Genomic DNA, 24,261 nt, shown 5'->3' on the forward strand with positions numbered 1-24,261 from the left:
ATGCTTGGTGTTTCTTTGCGAGATCGAATCAGAAATGAGGAGATCCGTAAACGAACCAAAGTCGCTGACATAGCCCGACGGATTAGCAAGCTGAAGTGGCAATGGGCGGGGCACATAGTACGCAGAACTGACGGCCGATGGGGCAGAAAGGTTCTGGAATGGAGGCCGCGTACCGGAAAACGCAGCGTGAGACGTCCACCTACAAGGTGGACCGACGACATCGTAAGGGTGGCAGGGAAGCGCTGGACGCAGGCCGCTACCAATCGATCAACATGGAAAGCATTGGGGGAGGCCTATGTTCAGCAGTGGACGTCCTATGGCTGAAATGATGATGATGATGATGAAGTTTACGTGGCATCTATTTTCCTAGTCGTCTGTACGATCTTAGCTGTCGTTAAGTAACAGCAATTGACGACGATTTTGATGGCCCCAGCACGTGGAGAAATTGGGGCAATGCGAGGAATCCGGGATGTGACTGGACCCGTTTATTTGTAGAGAAGAATCCCTTTGATTCCGTGACGATTGAAGAGAATTGATTTTATGGCGACTGCAGAGAAGTCTACTTTATGTTTTATCTAATTCAATTAGGCGATGAGTATCTACGAGTATTTTTTGTTGAAAGAAAGAAAGACACATTTATTACAATGGACATCACACAAATACAGGCAATTACATAGACATGACAGTGGCACATAATAACGGAAGAAGAAAAAATAAAAACAAGAGTAAACTGAGCAGTGCCACCCATTCACCAACAAGATGCCCACTGCAACGGGACCCCACTCAGCATATGCCGTGGCCCACGGTGACGAAGGCCACGGCGCTGGTTTTCAGTGTGCCCCATGCCGAGTGAGTGTCACGGACCATTGGTAAAATGAATAAAATAAATAAAATAGTAACAGTGTTGATGCTGTATAATAATATGATGGCAGCTTCGCCTCCTGAATTTCAGTCTCGCTCAAAGATTATAGACGATTTCACTGAAAAAATCAAAATCATTCAGATCAGAAATTCCAGAGATTGCCTACTTCCTAATCTTCCCACAAACGAACTAGCTCTTTGTAATATTAGTCAGTCTGGTAGTAGGTCCATATTATATATATAAGAAAGAAAGAAAGAAAATAATTTTATTTTGGCAACAACAGATTCAGGCAAGGCAGGCAGGCAACAGAAAAAAAAATACTTAGCTAGTTGATGATTGCAGGTGGGATAGATACCTTTTTTCAGGGTTTAATATAATTATAATTGAAGAGATGTAGGTACTAGGTACTGATCAATGTAGGAATGAGTAGGAAGAATGAATTAGAGATAATAAATCAAGCACTTAAATTGTAATAACGTTGCCATATATTTGCGAGCACTTAAACTGACAAAGAGCCATTTTCTGCTAATCAACTAGTAGATTTGCTTCTCGTAAATAGAATCATTATTGGATACTGTAATAAGAAACTATAGCTTCTATTTCAAAGGACCAAAGTCTACAATTATACAAAATGTATTCATACTGACGTGGGCGTTATCACAAGAAAGTTAATGGACGAATCCATTATCGACCATAGAGAATAAGACAAGGCTATTGTTTTACAAGACAATAGATAGCCTAGAAATCGAAACAGGACTAGATTAAATCCTTTAATAACACAAATTCAATGGAAGAAACGTTTCTTTAATCAAAGAGAAGAGAGGCAAGTTTGAAGCCTATGTTGTAATGAATGAAAATTGAAAACTATTGGTATAAGGTTTCTAATAAGAAAATAATATCAAGACCGATATATGGGCCTTTAACGGTATTTTATAAAAACTGACAATACAAGGGATGATGCAGTTCCTTCAACAGAAGAGGAATTGCTTCTATTAACGTTTTGCAAGTATTTTCATTGGTAATCAAACCAGGATTAGGTGTATCCGAACCATTGATATGTAATGAGAAAATGCCTACTACATAATAATAAGGGCAGCTTTGTGGCGAGCTGTTGGTGAGTAGCGACACCACGGGGCCAGTTGTTAATCCGAGTGCTCCCGAGAGTCGGTCAAGACCCTCGTCTTCGGCTTGCCGAAGTGGAATCCGAGAGGGTCTGCAGGACTTTCACGTCTGGCTTGCCTTAACCGGCCGGCCAGAGTGGAGTCGCTAGAGCTATATGCTCCAGGGGTGGAAGTGTTAAAGGGCATAACGCCGCGAGTAACTCCGGAGAAAGCGCAGCACACCTCTCTACACCCCTGAGCTGGCAGACGCCAATGTTGCCCCTCAGTCCGGTCTATACGACCCATGACGCCAGGGGGGGCCCATTTAGTCGCTGGCTAGTCACCGCCTGCCATTTTTTCAGTCCGAGACTATGAACCAGGCAGGTGACCCGTAGTCTCCATCCATAGCCCAGTAACCAGTCCCTCCATCCTTCATCCATAACCCTAGTCCGTTCTCCAATAACTGCAATAGCTCCTGTGCACAGGCTGGGGATGGTCTCTGGCTACATCCCATGATATAGTCAGAGACTAGATCCAGCATGTGCACCACTTTCACCTTTGTCGATTATTTTACGCTTAAAACGGCCTCTACGTGTTGGATCTGTATCCCCACGCAAGCCTTATAAAGGACCGAGCCACTTTTGACCCGTGAGCTCCAAAGCGTACAAACAATAATAATAATAATAAATACACTTTATTGCACACCAAAGATAAGAACAGAAATAAAAGGAACACACAAGGTACAACTAGGCGGTCTTATCGAACTTCTATCGCCGGTCAAAAGAAATAGCGAAGTTCTCCTTGATCTTAGAGTGGAAAATCTCTCTTTGAGAAAGTTCATTGCGTATTAATAGATTTATTGTAAATAAAATCCGGAAAAAGATTAAAGAAATCTAAACACGACAGAGCTACCGGCAAGCTCGGGAACGAATTAAACAAATCGATTTTGCAATCGTGATGGCCGCCGCGTAGGACGCGTTTTTTGGCGGGACCAATTTCGGTTGCACGATATTGAAATACTGTTATTAAAATGAAAAAGATCACCGTGACTAATACAGCGGCAATATTTTAAAGAACATTTCGCGTTTTTTGATCCCAGAATTGTAGGTGATGCTTTTGTTGCAAAATGGCGTAGCCAAATAACACAAACGATATCGTTTTGGTTTATATTGCTTTGAATAATTTAAATCTGAAATTAAGCAGAACTTATTGACTGCTAGATTCATAGCTCAGTCGGTATAAAGTACCAAATTGTAATTTTTGTCACACAACTTTTACCTTAGGGCATGTCATGTCTCAATCAAAATCTTCCTCGAAGAACGCTTCCTCCTCGAAGAAAGACTGAAACTGATGGGATAACACCTGATAACCATAGAAACATGGTAGAAGATCGTTTCACAGCTCGAATTTACAAAGCCAAACTTTCAATTTAATCGTTACGGACAGTTTCAGAACCTGCAAAGCGTAAGCAAGACTTTTTCGACTTCTTTTTCCTTAGGTTGAGTTGCACCACCTGACTTTGACCGTAACTTTGACGACAACCGGTGTTTTTTGTATGGAGTTTGACAGATTTTTGACGTTTGTCAAAGTTAAAGTAAGATGGTGCAACCCAGCCTTAGTTGTTTACATACAATGTTTTTGTCTGGAAGATTACTCGGAGCAGTGATGAAATGACGAAGCTACCGGTCGTGAGCAATGACGAAAGTTGTTTGGACGTGTTGACTGACCAGTAAAAATCGATTTATCATGGGTATCTATGCCCAACTTCAGCTGACCTCTTCCGTGTACCAGGCTAACAATAGTATTATGGATATACTACATGGATTTGCTAAGTTATGCCGTTGGAATGGATATGATACAACTAGACTCATCATCATCATCTCATCAGTGTGCCTACCATGAGTTTACGTTAAGTGAGCTCGCTAGCGAATACGTCAAAAAATTTTATGAAGATTTTATTTCTTGAAAGTAGCCGCTAGGGGCGCTGCACAATATGTCATACATTTAAATGTCATTTTTTTACGCAGTCGCTAGCGAGCACACCTAACGTAAACTCATGGTAGGCACACAGCTCTCCAACTTTCTAATTGTGTAATAAGGACGTGTTCCCACGGAGACATCCTGTTTTATTTGCAGGATAACGTTTAGTTAGTAGTAATACGTGTTTTAATAATAACGTTCACATGAACATCCCGTTTGCAATGTCCCGGACGATAGTCCAGTTTTGCAGGATCCCAAATTTTAATTCCCGAGCCCTAACTCAACATAGCAACTATCGCAATGTCTTACAGTTTGAAGAATATTATCGCTCCAGACAAAGAACAGATTTACCGACATATTGGATGGTTAACCTAGATCCAAATGGATCAAAACATGCCTGTTTATTATTCATCCCATCCTGGAAGCATAAAAGATGTCCTAATTAGAACAGGCGCCTAGAATCCTGGTTTATTTGATACAAACAGCTGTCCTCAATTCACTCAACATTATAGAAAATATTAACACAGGTTGTAAGGCTGGAGATACATTGTAAGAGCTGGGTTATGCAACTTTTAGACTTCACCCAGATGATGAACACAGTGGTAAACTGATAAACCACTACGGCAGGAGCACGACTCTATCTAATTTGACAAAAAGGCTCATAGGTTTTTGGTATATAGGAGCAGAGTCAAGAACGTTAAGTAGCAAGAACCTCCTCCTTATGAGAACTGGGAAATAATAAATGTCGTGTTTGAGACCTGAAGCACAGAATAATAATAAGTACTACGTACAGAAGTTTCACTTCGCGAAGGTATTTAAAAAAATGTATGCTCAATGTCATTAACAATATGGTGTAATTTAGCCCGTCTCAAGAGTCAAGCGCCATTTTGTTGACAAACGTCAGTGATCGGCACTGCGCCGAAGCTACAGGGCTGACTTCGGTAAAATGATGTGACGTGAGGTGCCAAACTGCGGTAAATGGCGAAGGAAATACATGATTTAGCATGAATTATCATGAATAATATTACTACTTATTTACGTCTCAGTGTCTTGAGGCAACTTAAAAAGTACATTCTATGTTTTTATTATTATTTAGGCAGTTAAATACTGCACAGTATTTAGTACACCATTTTCTTTATTTTCTTCCATCATACACAAGAATACGCGTGCGTGAGTCAATGTTCGCTCGTATGTGAGGCCTTCTCGAATAGTATCCTGTAGGTGGGCCATCGTGCGTGTTTTGTTTTCGATGTAAACTCGCGGAGATGAACAGGCCTGCCTGAAGTCCGAAAATTTTAAAATTCAGATAACGTTGCATTGTTGGTTGCTAGAGTCCAAGTTAGTTTGCCAAATTCTCCAAATGGCGCAGTTACACTATGCGGGAATTGATCGATTCATAGTAAAAACATGCATTTCAGTTATTTTCGCCGTGGGTCGCCCATACTTCTGTGTACGATTCTGCTTCTGTTCCATCAATTTCCAGCATAGTTTAACTGCGCTAAATGATTTAGGCTGTGCAGTGGGTTAGTATGTTCCCCGCCTTAGACAGTTAGACTGATGTCATCGCCACAAGCGGTTTACTTTGCAATTCTCATGAGTTAAGCTGAGCCATGACGCAGGACGCAAAGTTAATGTACTATTGTCAACCATTATTTATATGCAGACTTAGTTCATACTTCATATAAATAAATATTTCAATATTGAGAGCATACTATGTTAAATTAGGCAGTTTTCTCAACACTAACGTGATAAAAATGGGATGCCATGCCATAAAATAATCACAAATAACATTCGGCGTAGTTTTCAAACTTCATCTTTCGTCTGTGTATTTATCATACTATTGCTGGTATGTCTTGCTAAGTCCACCTGACTAACTACTACCATCTTACCAAAGTCTGCCGCCATAACAACAATGGTTGAATTTCTGCAGTTGAAGCTCGCTTCCACCTTCGGCCTGATCATCACTTTCCATCAGGTGAGATGCAGGCCAAGAATTACTTCTTGTGGATGGAAAACATGCGCCATTCTTCCTATCATCTCCACTCTCGCAGGCAAAGCCGCAGAAAAGAGCTGGTATATAACATACTCCCATAGTATATAACATACTCCCATAGTATATAACATCTTCCCCTCTCTTAGAATGCTGTGCCCGACAGGGTCCATAATTGTATCTTATAAAACCATACATACCACCTCTGTAACATTATGGATGCAATAAAGAATTGAGTATTGAGTATGTCTATTGTCTATCCTCTATTTACTTTCAATGAACAATACTGGACATGCAAGCAATGGGCGGTTAGTTATTAAGAGGAAATGGGACAAGATATTTATTAAGATAGTCCATCAGGTTGTACAGAACCAACCACTAGATTTAATTAAGATAAGTCCTCTTTTTCTAAATATTAATTGGGTACTAGCTTTTGCCCGGGGCTTCGTCTGCGTGAATTTCTCTGTCGCTGAAAGACTAACCTATTATGCAGCGTGCAAATCAAAAACATCAATCATCATCATCATTTCAGCCATAGTAGGTACGTCCACTGCTAAACAGGCCTCCCCCAATGATTTCCATGTTGATCAGTTGGTAGCTTTATGATCGGTCCACCTTGTGGACTATCTAATTAATTATTATCCAAATTGAGTTTTCTTATCGCCAATATCGGAGTATACGAACTTTATGTCATTATTATGGCTTTCTCTTCCTGTCACCCTTTGGGCAATGTTAAGAATTACTTTTCAAAATTAACTTAGAAGGAGGGAAGTAGAGTTTAATAAATAACTTAACTTACAGTTGCCCTCTATCTAGGTCGACCGACGTCATCATAAAGGTAGCAGGGAAGCGCTGGATGCAGGCCGCTACCAATCGATCAACATGGAAAGCATTGGGGGAGGCCAATGTTCAGCAGTGGACGTCCTATGGCTGAAATGATGATGATGATAAAAACTAACTGGACAAGTACGAAATTAAAATTTCTTTCACGTAACGTAGTAAAGGTAAAGTTGCATATTAAACTTAATAATAGTGAAGTACATAGCCGCTTTCTTTCATCTATTTCCTATTATCTAATATAATAACAGCCTATAGTATAGGAAACATGTTGTATGAATTTTCTTGATATAAACACTGTGATGTAAGTACTTATGTATTAAACCCATGTTACACCAATCGCAGAGCTTAATCATAGATGAATAAAATAAATAAATAACTTAACTGACAGTCGACTGTATATTAGTTTTTGCTTCAAAATCACTCTTATTTGTAGAAACATTATGATGTCCCTTGTGTAACTTATTATCTTGATATGCCGAACGTAGTCCATTATATTCGGATTCCAGATAATTCTGGAGATTAAAATTACTAAAGGTGGAAGGGCAAAATACTCGTATATTGGGATGAAAAGTCCTTATAAGGCCCTACATACTACTGAAGAATTTGAATTTGAAAACAATGGGAGAAAATTTTGCACTCGGTCAAGATCTTTTGGGAGTTATTTACATAAGTTACTTTAAAAAGAACAAATATGATTTTCCATAAAGTTTAAAGGGTAACGTGTTGTTAGTTCCAAATTCCAATCCATCAATCATAACATTACATACTGTACGGCTAGCACGAAAAACTTTCGAGTTCGAATCGTTTGCGTATTCGACAAAATTCGATACTCAACCTTCGAATTAAACGATAATGTGACAATTTTGATTCTCAAAATAAGTTTCGTGCAACCATTTCTTATACTAAGTTCATTTTACGACACGTTCACAAGGGCGCTGTTGTAGTTTTCGTATTAAATCTTTTGATGGCGATCCGAATACGCAAACGGATCGAACTCGAAAGTTTTTCGTGCTAGCCGTACTGATCGACGAGATGTGCCATAACTTACACATAGTTGCATAACGCAATAATTACAATCATGTAACAACAGCTAATTTTAAATTAAACTCGTTGATTAATCGCGTTTGTACTTGTTTGCGCCTGGGGCAAAAAATCTTCAGATGCCGCTTCGGCTGACAATTTTTCTGTTCGCAATAAACTAGACACAATTCCAGTAGAGGTTATTTTTCCACTGCAAATAATAATATGTCAAATTGTCACTAAAATTAACCGTAATTTTCCAATGGATACAACAATGGATCAAATACACCATGAGTAGTCATATGAGTCTTCCAGCGTCTTGGGCCCTTGGACCAAGGTAAAAGTGAGCCAATCTGAAAGATTCAGTCATATGCCCAGTGCTTTTAAAACGTTTTAAACTGCAGTTTAAAAGAAGAAGTTTGATTTATGTACCTACATTTTGTATTGGTACATTGTTAAAATACAATTTGTAAGTCACAATCGCAATACATATTCATACAAAAGTTTTATAGCTCTAATAAGCTTCATTTCCCATCTAATAATAAATAGCTACATTCGCATTCAAGCATTCAGTGGAAATAGTGGAATCAATAGAAACGTCATACCTATAGTCGATTTGTTTATTTTCATAGCTGTCTAGAGATTGTTCTTAGAATCCCATGGAATGTTTAGGTCATGTGTTATTATATTAATATGAATCTATAGATAGAAAGAAAATATTTAAGTTACGCATCCGGACGATTTGTTTGTGAGAACTGAAGGATTCTTTGATCTCAGACATTACCATTTTACTGGCACTTTTTCGTCAGATTCTTGTGGCAACTTTGGATCAGTCGTGTATTAGATAGGTACTTTGAATCTTTGTAACCACAACGATTTATCAGATGGATGAAAAACTATACTAAAGCTAGTTTAAATGGTCCTAAAATATTTGGAAGATAGACGCCCGTATTCACAAACATTACTATGAGAGTATGAGGTCTTACAGTGCACGTGGCGTGGACGCACAGGGTGACACGAACCAATAGAGAGTTTCATCAAATTCAATACTTTTTCACATAAACGGACTTTTATAACTTCATCAAAAAGGTCACATACCCAAAATTCTAACGTCTCGGAAACCAGAAACGTCAGAACCGGTTCAATTTTATTTTTAAAAGGCCATATTGGCATTTTAATTGTACCATGCGAAAGACTGGTTACCACAACATTATCTAAGCACAGAATATAAATCACGTACCTACATGTAAACTAATCAAGCTATTTTAAAACCTGTTTCAATGTTGTTTAGAGTGTAATTCAGGTTGTTCAGTTTTAAATTAGTCATTGACAGTAGCAGACTGCTGTCTGGTCTAGTGGACAAAAAAACATGAGCTATCAAATGATACCTTTCTCACTTTCTCTCATACACTTGAGGCAATAATTTTGAAAAGACAAAATTAGTTTCATGTTACTGTCCCATAAATTAAATTTTCTTTCAACTTTTGTAGCTTTCATTTCTAAATCTACAGTAATAATAGATTTTTGTTCTTTTTCCTTTCATTTAGGTACAAAAAGGAATAGGATCAATCAGGATTCATAAAGGGCCCCATAAAGCTGGATGCACGCCCGCTGCCAACCGGGCGACGTGGAAATCATTGGGGGAGGCCTATGTTCAGCAGTCGTCCTGTGGCTGAAATGATGATGATGATGAATTCAGGATGTATGTTGATAGGCTATCAAGAAGTTTATTTATTGTTGCCTTTACCATAAAACACAAAATTGGAAACTACACAAAAACAAACCAGCAAAGAACAAAAAAACTAATCAACGCTAGATTAAACCAAAACAGTTGAAGAGTAGTGCTAAGTTGACGTGTAAATAATATTCAAGGTCTTCGTCGAGTCGTTTAGGCACGTGCGAATATGATAGTAATATGCCTGCATCAATTGATGTCAATTTGGCGATACGTTGCAGTCAATTGAAAGTTCATTTTATGATTGGTCTAAAATTGTCTATAAGTAGTATTAGCAAACGTTGTTTGGCGAAACCTTAGCTGTAGAAAATGATCATCATCATTTCAGCCTTAGGACTGAACGTCCACTGCTGAACATAGGCCTCCCACAATTATGTCCATAATGACCGGTTGGTCTGCATGCACCCAGCGCCTTCCTGCTACCTTTATTAGTTGTTTGTTTGAGTGTAATTGGTACTACCGTTCTATTCATAAATAAATAATAATAAATAAATTTTATGAGGTGGGTGGTCCGCAAGGTAGACCGAGGAAAGGAAAATGAATGAAATAGCCCAATATTTGGCACAGTTACAAACGGATCGTGTATCCAGCTGCAGATGTGAAACGTTCTCGTAACACCATCACAAATATCCCAAATTAAAGGCAGTAGCACATTTTATCAACCCGGAAAGGGATCGCAACCGTATCAACTCGAGGCGGTCAGTATTCTTTCGCCCGTATTCACAAACGATGCTTGCTTAAGTGAAGCAGCAAATGGAACGCACAGCGTTGAATAGAGCTTGTGATTGGTTCGTGTGTGACACAGTGCGTCCACGCGCAGTGTGAGACTTCAAAGTAATCCTTGTAAATACGGGCGTTTGTCTCCATATTTCAACGCACACTTATCCGCACCGTCCGTAAACGCCTCGCCTCGCGGTTGACAGCGCGCGAAAGGCGATGACAGCTCGCAAAAGGCGATATAGATGACCCACGCTGAACTGTCCCACCAAACTCAATGACAGGGGGGCGCTACCATCGTTCAACTTTATGGTTTCCAACATGGCAAAAATCGGAACCAGCGATCCGATATTGACGGTGGCGCCCCGCTGTCAATGTCATGGGTAGGACAGTTCAGTATTTTGGAACTATACGGTGTTGATCCCTTTCCGAGTTGATATGTCTGCTATGGCCTAGCAGCCACACAGTTCAACAGTTCTCGCCCATTAGGTCTGTTTCCGCGAATTGCCTCACACGTTACGCAATGCCCGGCGGTAAAGACCTCCGCTTCACGGCTCATAGCTAATCGCATTGTTTTGGTGTACAGTCGGTGCTGGAAAAGTCGGAAGATATCGAATTAGGCCCGATTTCCACGGAGAGACGAGATGCGTTTGGATAAACAATCAGATTACGTTATTTCCACATCAGCATCACCTCTTCAATCAACTTCGGGTCAAAAATCTAGTTATTCAACAAACATATCTCGGAATCGGGCTTAAGAATACCCATTGTTTTCGCAGACTAATTTGTCATGACGACGATCTTGTCACAGCAAACAGGGAGCTATTGGAAAGTTTCAATTACAGGAGTGTTTTAATCATCCATATTTTTTGCATGACAAAAACCTCTGCATTTTTTTCTCTATAGTCTGTCTATTGAACACGCTCTGAATTTATATTTATCAGTGTGTTTCTCTACGAGTTCACTGAGATTTTTAGTATGGTACATTTATTTTCACGTTCGCTACAGCTTAATTTTGTTTATTGATATAATAGTTAGTATCCCATAAAGATTCAGCGGTCAGTTCAAATTTAAGAAATTAATGCAGAAAACTGTACAGTCGACCACCAATGAATGAATGCACACAAAACCTTTGTTATGCAAGTGCTTTCCAGTCCTACGTTTGCGGTGGACGCTTTCTATTCCCGTGAAATATTTTTGACCGCAATTTTGACAATAGCCAATTTTTCAGTTGCTCGTAGAAACCACTAATTTGGGTACAGTCGGTAGCATATCAGGCTGTATATTTGTTGCAAAATAGAGTCTATTACGGCTGCATAAGGTGTCGCTGTTAAGCTAGAGCTGTTGTCTGTACGATACTTTCCTGTCTCTTATGTCTATGTCTGTCGTGAGAGTGCGACATTTTCCTATCTACTTGTCTGCATATTCAATGTTTTAACAGAACATAAATATCTACTTACATAAAAAATACTTCCTAAGCTTTTTTAGGTTGAAAAACTTATGTTCAATAAAAAAAATTAATGATCTACTTAATCTTAAACGTTTTCATAAATGTCACGTCTATGTGACGATTTTGATCAATGACTACGATCAAAATATTCTTGTAGTAAATAATATTTGAATTCTGATGTCGTCTTGTAAAGCCAAACCAAAACATATAACTGGTTTCCTATTTCCAACCTTATGCCAGTAAAAATAACAATCACAATAATGCAGCTAACTGTACAACGTTGATGATTTACGACAGCTTCAAATCTGGCTACTGCTACGTCATCACGAGAATTGCCGATGGTAAAAAACACATGAATAAAGATTAGATTGCCTCGCAAATAACTATATAATGTTCGTAATCTGGTAGTACATTACCGTAAGCAATTATTATTGTGTGGCCTTCTACTGTGACTATTATTAAAATGTATGTGAAGATGGACTATTTTTTTGACATTTCTGCATTAAAAAATTCTTTTACAAGTATTAAGTTACAGTTGTGGTCATGTGCACGAGCAATTTTGCCCGTAGGTGTAGATTATCATCGTTTAAGCCACAGAACGTCCACTGCTGAACATAGGCCTCCCCCAATGATTTCCACATCGCCCGGTTGGTAGCGGCTTGAATCCAGCGCCATCCTGCTACCTTTATGAGGTCTTCGGTGTAAATATAGGCTAACTAGCTTTCCGCCCGCGGCTTCGCCCGCGTGGAATTTTGTCTGTCACAGAAAAACTTTATCGCGCGCGTCCCTGTTTCAAAAACCGGGATAAAAACTATCCTATGTTCTTTCCCGGGACTCAAACTATCTCTATGCCAAATTTCATCAAAATCGGTTGCGAGGTTTAAGCGGGAAAGCGTAACAGACAGACAGACAGACAGAGTTACTTTCGCATTTATAATATTAGTTGGGATTATTGTAGTCTTTCGACACGTTCATCTCGTGTTTCCATATCATATACCTACCTACCCTGGATTCGTATCACTCATTGACCGTGTCTTTGCCAATACTATGCTATGTAGGTAAAACCAACACCTTATCTTGTTTGCCCATATTATCTGCAGCATCCTAATCGTGATAAGGTTTTCTAGTTCGTTCTTGTAATATTTAAAAATAAACAGTCGATATCTCGTGCTTATCAACTTTCGTCATATTGATTTAAGGAGTCTGCAAGGTTCTATATTCGGACCAGTATTTCTACCTCAGACAGAACCAAAAAACATCTATTAATGGTGATAGAATTAATTTTTAGTGTGAATATTATTATTCAATGTAGATAGATGGAATTAATAACCCATTAATATGTATTATCAACGTTTTTCCTGCCTCTATAGCTCACGCGTTCTGTTCTACGAATATAAGGCGTGTTACGTTTTATTATCAGAATTTCCTTGATATTTTCGTATAAATGAAAAGTAGAATGTAAATAAATTATTTAAATAGATATCGATACCAATTTTTTCAAATCAAATCAAATCATTTATTGCATTACATGTGTGGTTTCCATCTGTATCTCAAGTTTTATCATGTTCTAATACTTCTATTAAGTGATCTGAAAAATAATAGGAAAAAACTACACTTACCAATAGACACATGAGTGAAGTAAAGATAGAAAAGCTTAAAGACAAAATTATCTACGTGCTAAATATTGTAATAAGTAACACATTTATGTAAATAGGCGTTATCATTCTTCCAAGAAATCTAAAACCCATTACTATGGAATGCTTTCCACAGCCTCAGCATGCTAAATACCGATCCCAAGAAACCATAGACAATTATAAATTCTAGCAGCGTTGCGTGGAAAACCCATAGATTAAAAATTACGCCTGCGGGGACTTCAAAGTGTCATTTACCATATCCGGTGGGTCTAGCTAATGAAGATGTAGGACTAAAGTGTAATTAATGGTAATCTCGTAAATGCAGCACTAAACGCTAGTAATAAATCATAATCATATTTTTTTAAATTTCTCTATTTTAACACTAGAGTGCTCGCGCCCCTAAATACTCCTAGAGTGCTCGCGCGGGTGACATATGTCCCCCATTATGATATGGGTTTATTTTTGCTAATCTTATTCAATACAAGTAAAACAATTTATAATATTAAAAATCAACTATATTTCTTACTAAATAATTAAAAAAAAGTGAGAATTTCTTTCATGAACTCTTATTATAAACCAAAAGAAATACTTCAATATTTTTCAAATATTTTAGAGTCGAAGAGACCAAAGTAGTTTAAATAGTCGTTTGACCCGTTATTTTGGCAAAAATATCACCTAATTAGAAAGTTAATCAATAAATTGATCTTATTCTGTGATATTTTGATCACAACTCGGGCACGATATGATATGATGATCTGGACAAAAACGCCTATTCCACTTGTTACATTTGCTTACGAGTGCTTCGATTTCTTGCTCTTGTGCAAAAAACACATCGTCTTTTGCCACAATACTGGCAAATTTTGTGCTAGTTGGTGTTCTCGCAAGCCCAGAAGAATCCTGGTTTTTAATTGTATAGTCCTAGGTGAATTATTACTACATTGCATACAATCTAAAACATCTACTTTCTTGCATCAGTTTATGTTTATAAAACAATATAATTATTGTAAATGTTTAAAAAATTGTTAAAAATTATAACTTTGAGCTTACATGAAAGTAAACTTGATTTTAAACCGCGACGATAGGGGATCAAACAATTCCTCGAGTGCTCGCGCGGGGGACATGCGTCACCCAAACACTTTAAATGTTTTCTGCACTCACGTTGATGCGTCTAGCAAGATGGCGTTACTACTAAAATGTGCGTAAATACATGCTCGAAGAATACCTGAGAAGGCAACACTGTAGCTCGATACCTTGAAAAAATATTTACAAATTTTACACCCTGGGTGACATATGTCACCCGCGCGAGCACTCTAGTGTTAAAGCTAGGGCCTACACATCAAACAGAGAACGGGCAGCAGCGCTTTCTGAAAAACATAAATCTTTTAAACTGCGATCTCCAACCCGCCTGCCAAGCGTGGGGATTATGGCAAAACCCTCCACTATAGTGGAGGAGGCTCATAGTCCAGCAGTGGACTGTAAAGGGATGTTAATGATAATGATGACGATGATTAAAGCTAGTGTCAGCAACTACCTAATTACACAGACTGACAAAGAAAGTAGGGATCGACAGTTACTTTTGAAAATAACAACAAAATTAAAAGTCAGTAGGTATTTATGACCCAGTTCATCAATAGCTCATGCTTTTAATTTTAACAAAGTCATAAAGAAAACTTGGTTCTCGTAAAGTTTATACAGTCAACAGTGGATAATGTTCTTTAACCTTATTGTGTATAACTCTATAATATGTATTTATACTAAGTTTTGTGTAGGTAAATGCATAAAATTGCATACCCACTGGATGGCCCGGGGAACCAGTCGGTTATGTGAGGCTCTCAGGGTCTTCCTTTAGCGGCCACCAAACACCCTCGTGACCGAGGACCCTTATCTAAAGTCTTCCTAACCAAACTGAAAACAATCCAAAAAAATCCTGTCCCATCTATGATTTGAACCCTGTACTTCCAAACAACGAGGACTCTTAAAGCCCTTCGTTACAAATAACTAATTCAACTCGATTCCGAACATTTGAATTGGCGCGCACGCGCAGCCCCGGGCCATATAAAGAGAGCCGGTTTTGCATGCTTCACTCGGAATGCAAAAAACACAAATAATCTGTATAGCGTACAGCCCGCCTACATTACTAAGTTTAATGCCATTTAGATCAAAATGTAACTTATTTATACAACAGAACCTTAATTTGAAAAGTTTTATCACCAATTCTATACAATTTTTCAATGTAAACTTTACTTTACATATCTGAGAGAGAATACCTAGGTCATCATCATCATTTCAGCTGCATGACGTCCATATCCATCAACGAAGGCCTTCCTCAACGAAAAATACAACTTTTAAAAAACTATTTGCAGCTTTCTACATAAAGCTTTCTTTTTCGGGTCAATAGCACATCAACTTAAACTTACACATAAAGAAAATAGCTATCTTTTTAGCTTGAAAAGTCCCACTGCTGGGCAGAAACTCCTCTAAAACCTCTTGTAATATATTTTTAGAATCAGGCCCAGTTGTAAATTCCGCATAATGTGACTACTTCAGGAACTTTAAATTTCTCAGCATAATTTAAGTGACAAGTAGAAAACTTTAAAATTACATAAACATCATAAATAACATGAAAAAATCGCCTTAGGCAGTTCGATTTTTTCAAGTTATTTATAATTTTCAAATTAGTTTGAGATGCGACTCCTAACCTAACGCTAAAAATTAAATAACTATACATAAACATCGCCGCAAGGAATCCGGTGTCATGGCTAATTCAGATACAATTCCATGAATTAGAGGGAATCGGGTCACAGTGCTTATGGTATCGACACTTTGCGATAAGGGTTGCCACACGAAAATCAATATTTCAATATTATGACGTATCGTTTCAGTCAAATGACGTCCACAGCTGGACAAAGGCCTCCCCCAAGGATTTCCATAACGACCTGCGCTGCCCGCATCCAGGTTCTTGCAGGCACCTTCACGCTACCTATCCTTACCGCTCGCGCGTAATTATATTATGGGGATGGGTAGCTTGGGGTCATTGGACGCAATTCTACGTGCTCAGCGACCAGACTTTACCAACGAACAAAAATGGTGTCAGCTGATAGCTTTTACCAAAAAGGCAGCCCTACACAAGTAGCCACGCGTGAAACAGGTTACTGGCCTCGTAAATCCAGATTCAGTGACAGCCGCAATTTCTCCCGCTGATTTAGCTGCTGTAACTAGAGATGTGCCGCTGAGAAAGTTCTCGTTCCCGGCAATATTCCCAGTGAGAATATTCTCGAGAACCGAGAACGCTCCCGGGAATATTCTCAGTGTTCTCGACGAATACATTTAGTTTTAATTTTAATTTTGTCTTTTATATGTGATATTATTTGTGATGTTTCGATGTTTTATTAACTGGGCGTTAAGACTAGTCGTTATAAACAAGGCATGAAANAGCTGTAACTGAAGATGGCACCTTTAACTAGCAGTTACCAGCGGGCCAGTAATAAATTATCGTTATGCCTTCCGATTATATTGAGGCCAGTGCGAAACTGGTCCAGTAAATCATTGAGATCAAGATATTATCAATTATACCTTTACAGGGTAAATTTATCAATTAAGGAAGACATTTGTTCGTGAGGAGGAACAAATTTACTTTGGTGACTCCATCTTGGACAAAATAAACTTACACATTAAAATCCTACTTCTCCAATACATGTGAAAGTATGTGAGGATCTGTGTAAATTTTTATTTTTTCAACCAGCGGGTAGAGAAACCTAGGGAAAAACAGAGCCGGTTGAGACCTTAAAAAAGAAGGAGCTCTACACGATTAAACCATTGACAAAACCATACGAAACGAAATCGCATCAAGTATTATCTATAAAAATCCGCTAAATTATGTCCAAAAACTTAATGACGGTAATTTGATCATCATACGAGTGAGTGTAAGTAACCTAACAATGGCTCGCCGAGTCACCGAATTCGATGGAATTTGACGTGTGGTGCAAGATAATGGTTAAAAGGCTAATTTATTAATTAAAATCCATCAAAAATATTCTAAAACAAAAGTTTAAAATCTCCCAAACACACGTTACCTATCATTTTCCTAAAAATGTCTGGTAAAAACATAATAATAATAAGGAGAAGAATTAGAAAAAAGTATGAAGATATGCTCCTCTCAGTGAAATGCTGACATAAGCAACAGTGACAGATAAACATTACAAAAACGGCAAAAGCTCTAAAGATATTAAAAATGAAAGAAAAATTGTATCGACTACAATGCCTGAAGAATCTTTAGATTTAATGTAGCCCACTCGTATGGCTGTGAACCTTCACATCTTGATAATTTAAAGCCTTCAACACAACCAAGTGTTACTGATCCCATCTTCTCGCTTGAATTCATAACTTGAACGCAATGCGGACATTAGAAAGTGTGTCTACCACACAATATGGGTAATTTCGTCAATATGCATTATGTATGGTATCTTATGCCTTGCAATGTAGGGGAGACCGAGGAGAGTTGTAACAGAGATGGGTAGTAACACAATATCAATTTTTCTGAACCTTATACTGTTTATTTTTTTCCACCACGAAGAAGCCCTTGACCTGTATTTCATCTGATGGTATGTGACGATCAGGCCGAAGTTGGAAGCGAGCTTCACCCCGAATCCTTAACCACGGAGGAACTGGCTATCTTACCCCTAACTGCCGGAACACAACAATGCTGTTAACATTGTTGTTATGGCGACAAACTTAGGTAAGAAGGTGGTAGCTAGCCAGGCGGACTTAGAACAAGCCCCAACCAAACGAAACAGAAAAATCTGCCCCCACTGGAATCGAACCCGGGACCTCTGCGTCTGAAGCAGGTGGTCTTACCACTAGACCACAGAGGCGGTTATCGAGCTAGCAAACTCATTGCTCTTTCGACACGCCAGGGTTTGCGTGAAATTGTCAGCTCAGTTTACCAACTGTCTAGGCGGCTTTGTGACCCTTTTTTTTACGGGGAAAAAATGCGTTGAATCGCTTACCTACCCTGCGGGGACAGGGTAGGTTATGTGGGGCTCACCAAGTCAGAAGGACGAGGCATACCCACTAAAAAGACCCCGGTGCTCCGTCACTCGCCATAAGTGGGAGGAGACTGTGGGTTTCCGGACAACGCCTTCACCTACCACAGCATCTCCCGGGGCTTTGTGACCCTGTTACAACTCTCCTCGGTCTCCCCTACCAAGATCAGTTACTGACTCATTGTTGTTGATCTTGATGAATAAACCTCATGAATATGAAGTATATTTGAATTGATCCCTTCAGATTACGATCGGAAAAATAATATGGACGTTAAAAAGGTATTGTAGTTTGTTCATCCGATAATAAAGGTTTAAAGAAACAGTTACTTTTAGAGGCAGCCTATTTGGACATAAAATTAACACATTACAGGTTTATCATCTTTCTTCATCAATTTTTATGGCTTAAAAGTTTAATTACTACTAACCATAATAAAATTCCCATTACAGATAAGATCTCTCTCAAGGCCGAAGCATAGCAAAACTAGTTCTTTATCTTACGAATCGTTACCGGGCAGGGGTCAAACCAAAAATTAATCACATCGACACTTCATCTAAGGTATTATGTTTAATGATTCTTCAACAAGTGAACCTTGATCATTTCGATTTCCGATGAATAAATCCATCAGTCAATTGTCTTTAAGTACAGTATAGTGGTAAGTGAAGGCTTACCTTTGTAGGAATTCTTAAACATAATTGAGTTTCGTGTCAATTCTCGCGGAAATGAAGATCGCGTGCTTATGCTACGTTCTCTACTTCTTTGCCGCTGTGGTTTGCTTGTATTTTGCTAGGCAATTAGTGATGAACTAAAACCAATAACTGAGGTTTTTTGTATTCTAGGACTAATCCTAGAATACAAAAAACCTCAGTTATTGGTTCTTCAGCCTTAGCCTAAGCTAAGGCTTTATCTTCAATAAACACTAGCTTCATAATAATTATGTCACGGAGTAGAGACCATGGCGCTTGCAACAGTGCCGAAATATTGGAAACTCAATTATTATTATGTTAGTGACCATGAAAGTTTAAAACAGTACCTAAACACTTCCCTTTTTAAAGAAGCTTATGAAGAAAAGAGAAAACTTTTCGAACTCTTTAGTGCTGGTAACCGTAGTTGATTCAATTTCCCCCTTTGTAACTAAAAATACGTAAGGTGAATAATATGCAAAATGACTGAAGGTAAAATTTTCCATCAAAACAGTATCGAAATAGGTACTCGTAGGTACCTCGTATTTATATGGCTAATTGGCTTTACCTGTATCTTCACTTCTTATAGACTTTAATGAAGTTGTTCGCCTTCACACGTTGGCGATAAATCTTTTACGTAGATGATGTTTACGACAGACGAGCACAGACGAGTCTGTGAGTCCGTCATTTCGATACGTATCTTCTTTAATTTTCGTCCAGGAAATGTATCTTCTAGAGAAAGTCCAGGAAATTTAACATTGATTCATTTTGATAACTTTTCTGTGAATATTATATTGATGGTAATGTTGGAACTACGGTGGGTAGATTTTGAAGGTGCGCACAATTTAGACAGAAACGAGTAGAGTCAGTAACGTGATAATGATAGCAGTGTATGCGCAAGATGGAAACTTAAGTATGTCGAACAAAACTATACGAAAAACTGTGTACCATCGAACCGTAAAAAAGTTAAGTTTTTTGGAATACCTACACTATACATACCTACAACCAGTGATTCTCTACTGTGCCTCAATGGTCATGGTCACATAGGGTCAACTGGGTGTTATTGCTAAGTGTATTCAAATCAAAAATATTTTATTCAATTTTGACCAGTATTTTGGCACGTATCCTTGGTTTATCTGGAAACCAGTGTATTTTAAAGTTATTGTAGACATTTTAAAGCTTACCTTAAACCTCGTTATGTTAAATTGAAGTATTTACCTTGCACAGTTGATAGGTAGCTAACAGATAATTTTGCGTCAAAACTCTTTCTCAACCGTGTGACCAACAAACAAAGATCTGCAATTTTTTGCCGTAAATTTCGCAAACGATTTGACTTTCAAACTCCTTTGTGTGATCCAAATCAGTGGGCTAATTCAAATGCATTTGTCGAGAGTAGAAATCGTCTGTCAAATAATTTTCTAGTAATCAATTTTGAACTGATTGTCAAGGTAATACAGTTGAAAATTGAATATCAAAGCCAGACTACGCCTAATGTCAGATCAGCCGATGGTAGATGCCAAATTTCCAATATCGCGTACGAAGACGGAGAACTTTGTCAATATAGTGGTACATAAGGGTCATAATTAGTGGATGCCGACGATTTTCGCGCTGTCATCTCAACGACAGCCCACCCTTGTCGTTAGAGCAGTCGACTGGATAGAAAGCATGGAATTAACATGGTGATTGATAAACTAGGTGCAAATAAGCATAGGTATTTTTTATCCACAGAATGCTTTTTGCTTAAATTTGAAAATAAAGGATATTGTTCTGCGTCCATACATCGTTCGCCCCAAGCAATGAAATAATGATTTTTTTATGTGAAATTACTTAACGATTGTCACCTTATACTCCACTAGCTTTTCGCTCGCGGCTTCGCGCGCGTGGCCTACATTAGGTACCTACATATTTTACGGAACCCTATTATTTTCCAAAATAAAATTTAGCCTGTTACTCGTGGATAATGTAGCTTTCGAATGGTGAAAGAATTTAATAAAAACGGTCCAATAGTTTTTGAGGTTATTAGCATAACAGAAGTACATTTCCATTTTCATAAATCTGTAGAGAGGTCAACTCTGTACATGAAATATATTTTCAAAATAACTATCAGGGGGTGATACTGATGCCAAAAATGCAATCAGTAAAATTTTTGTCTGTCTGTCTTGTCTGTATGTTCCTTATAGAAACAAAAACTACTCGACGGATTTTAACGAAACTTGGTACAATTATTAATTAGTCTAATTAATAGTAATTAGTCTAATTAATAGTTAATACGCTGCCCTTGTAATCCTTGCCATACATCACTACCATGTCTGAGTCAATAATATAATATAATATCGGTTCTCTAATTAATTATAAATTGTGCCAATATCTGGGGTGGTGGGAGCCTGATGACCTGTACTACAGGTATGCAAATACCTATCACAGGCGTCAGTCTCACACAAACAACTTTGTTTTTGAATTGTAATTAATGTGCTTAAAAACTTGTGTCATTGTAATGTTTGTGATGAGAAAATAAATACTATTTATTATTATAAAATACTATTTATTCTTCATACTCCTGGGCAGGTTATAGTATACTTAGGAATTCCCACGGGAACAGGAATTAGCGGGAAAATCCTTTTGTATGAAAAATCTAAACCGCTTTAGTTAGACGCTTGAAATTTGACATGTAGGTATCTTAATAAAATTAAAGCTTAGTTACAACAGGATATTGCAAAATTCCCACGTGAACGGGAAAAAACATTTGAACGAAAAAATCTAAACCGCGTAANACTTTATTCAGCACAGATTAAACAAGCTAAATGACAAATAGAATAGATTGAAATGACAGATTGCACTTGAATTACCCTACAGACCTGTTATAATAATCCTCTATATTGTAGGTGTGCGCAGGAGTGGGTGCGATTGCCCAAACCTTTCCTCGGCCCATATTTGGGCTTGGACACGTGGGTAGGGATCATGAAAGTGCCAAAAGTATCGATACTCTTAAGGTATCGTGGGAATTCCATTTTTTAATGTTGAAAAAAAAAGATTAAAAACGTTTTTTTTAAGATTATTTGATTTTGAAGGCGATAGGCATTCGTAATTCATCCCTTGCAGAATTGCAAGCATTATTTTCTTGTTTTACAGTTCACTAGCTCTTGCCTACGGCTTTGCCCGCGTTAATTTTCATCTGTTACAGAATGTCTTTATCCATCCATTTATTATCTTTTATAGCTTATGTTCATCAGGGATAGTATAAATTTAATGGTGAAAGAATTTTTCAAACCGGTCTAGTACTTTTGGAGCCTATTTAATACAAAGAATCAAATCTTTCCTCTTTATAATTTTAAGTGGAGATTAAGTGACAAGACTTTTTTTTATGATATTTTCAGCAAGTAAATAAATACCTAGTTTAGTGTTTCCATTGTCTTTAAAAAAAGTAGTCCCTTATAATATTACAAAAGAAAGAAGCTTTTTTCTTATTTATTTATTTTATTTTTCTTTATTCAGAAAACCACAGCGTTCATTATGTATACCTGGGACAAACAGTCCAGTTAGGTAGGTCCAACTTCGAGAAAGAGGTTAATCGTCGAATCCAACTCGGCTGGGCAGCGTTCGGGAAGCTTCGCGAAATTCTCACGTCCGAAATACCGCAGTGTCTCAAGTCAAAAGTATTTGACCAGTGTGTGTTGCCAGTGATGGTGTATGGCTCTGAGACGTGGTCGCTTACTATGGGCCTCATAAGAAGGCTCAAGGTCACCCAAAGAGCGATGGAGCGTGCTATGCTCGGAGTTTCCCTGCGTGATCGAATCAGAAATGAGGAGATCCGTAGGAGAACCAGAGTGACTGACATAGCCCGCAGAATCGCTAAAATCAAGTGGCAGTGGGCGGGGCACATAGCTCGAAGAGATGATGGCCGCTGGGGCAGAAAAGTTCTTGAGTGGCGACCACGAGCTGGAAGACGTAGCGTGGGCAGGCCTCCCACTAGGTGGACCGACGATCTGGTGAAGGTCGCGGGAAGTACCTGGATGCAAGCGGCGCAGGACCGGTCTTTGTGGAAATCCTTGGGGGAGGCCTTTGTCCAGCAGTGGACGTCTTTCGGCTGAAACGACGACGATGCGGCTACACACGCCTCTCTTAGTCGAGCCAGTTCTGGAGACCACCAGTGCACTGCTGTGCGAGGCGGCAGCACCCTTACTCTGGGCATCGCCGCATCGCACACGTGCGACATGGCCTCCCTGAACCACTCAACTTCGCGGCCTGGCTCTGCTCCATCTGACCACGGCGACCAGCTCTCTACCAGTGCTGCTATTGCCAGTGTGTCGCGGTCTAGGCGCTTCAGCGCCCACCGCGGACCAATCTCTTCCGGGGATCGATTTGTGCTACTCGGGGGGACCTGGAAGGGGGGAGAGATGTCGAAACGCACATATCTGTGGTCCGACAGAGTCTCAACCCCCTCCATCACCTCCCAGGTCTGGACACGGCGCGCTAGAGCAGGGCTCGCGAACGTAATGTCCACAACGGAGCCGCCCTGCATTCGCACGCATGTGTCAACCGTTCCCCGGTTCACCACTACCAGTCCGTGCGATACCAACCAGTCCTCCACTAGTTCCCCACGAATATCCGTCACACGGGAGCCCCACGATTGCGATTTCGAGTTGAGGTCTCCGGCCACCAACACTTCGTGGGGACGACCCCACCCAGTCAGCAGAGTACCGGCCTCTGCTAGGAACGTCTCGAATTCGGCGACAGAGCGATTCGGAGAGAAATAACCCCCCACTATCACAATGTCGCCTACCAGAGCGGCGACGCATCCCCGGCCCCTCCGGATCTTACTGAAGGGTAAGGAGTCCGCTGCTGGGTTGGTGATCACTGCGACTTTGTCCTCCAGGTCGCCGGCCCAATCATCCCTCTCGTGCACGTAATAAGGCTCTGTCACCACACATACGTGTGTCATCCACTGTGCCATGCTCTGGTGTAGTAGATCCTGAGCTCTGGCACAGTGATTGACGTTCGCCAACAAGAACCTTTGAGCCATACTAATCGCCGGTCATCTGAACCTCCTCGTGCCCCGGTGCGGGCTGGGATGACATTGGCTGGCTCTTCCTAGCACTTGCCGCTGCCCTCCTTCCAATCTTAGTGGCAGGAGCCTTGCAGGCTTTACTGCCTACTCGATGCCCCGCCGGTCTGTCTGTCGTCGCGCAGAGTGAGCAGTGAGGGTCATTGCT

The 24,261-nt window shown here is 39.4% G+C and overlaps 1 protein-coding gene across 1 annotated transcript in view; it reads right to left on the reverse strand.

The window, feature by feature from the left end:
• The window catches only part of LOC114365797 (uncharacterized), a 32,121-nt gene extending 8,050 nt beyond the window's left edge, over positions 1-24,071 (reverse strand). The window contains exon 1 of the mRNA XM_028322466.1: positions 23,164-24,071. Within this exon, the coding sequence (XP_028178267.1) occupies positions 23,164-24,071 (908 nt within the window). The remainder of the gene's footprint in view (positions 1-23,163) is intronic.
• Between the last annotated feature and the right edge of the window lie 190 nt (positions 24,072-24,261).

The sequence above is a fragment of the Ostrinia furnacalis genome, unplaced genomic scaffold (assembly GCF_004193835.3).
Source record: "Ostrinia furnacalis isolate ACB-3 unplaced genomic scaffold, ASM419383v2 OfSCF7650, whole genome shotgun sequence".
Lineage (NCBI taxonomy): Eukaryota > Metazoa > Arthropoda > Insecta > Lepidoptera > Crambidae > Ostrinia > Ostrinia furnacalis.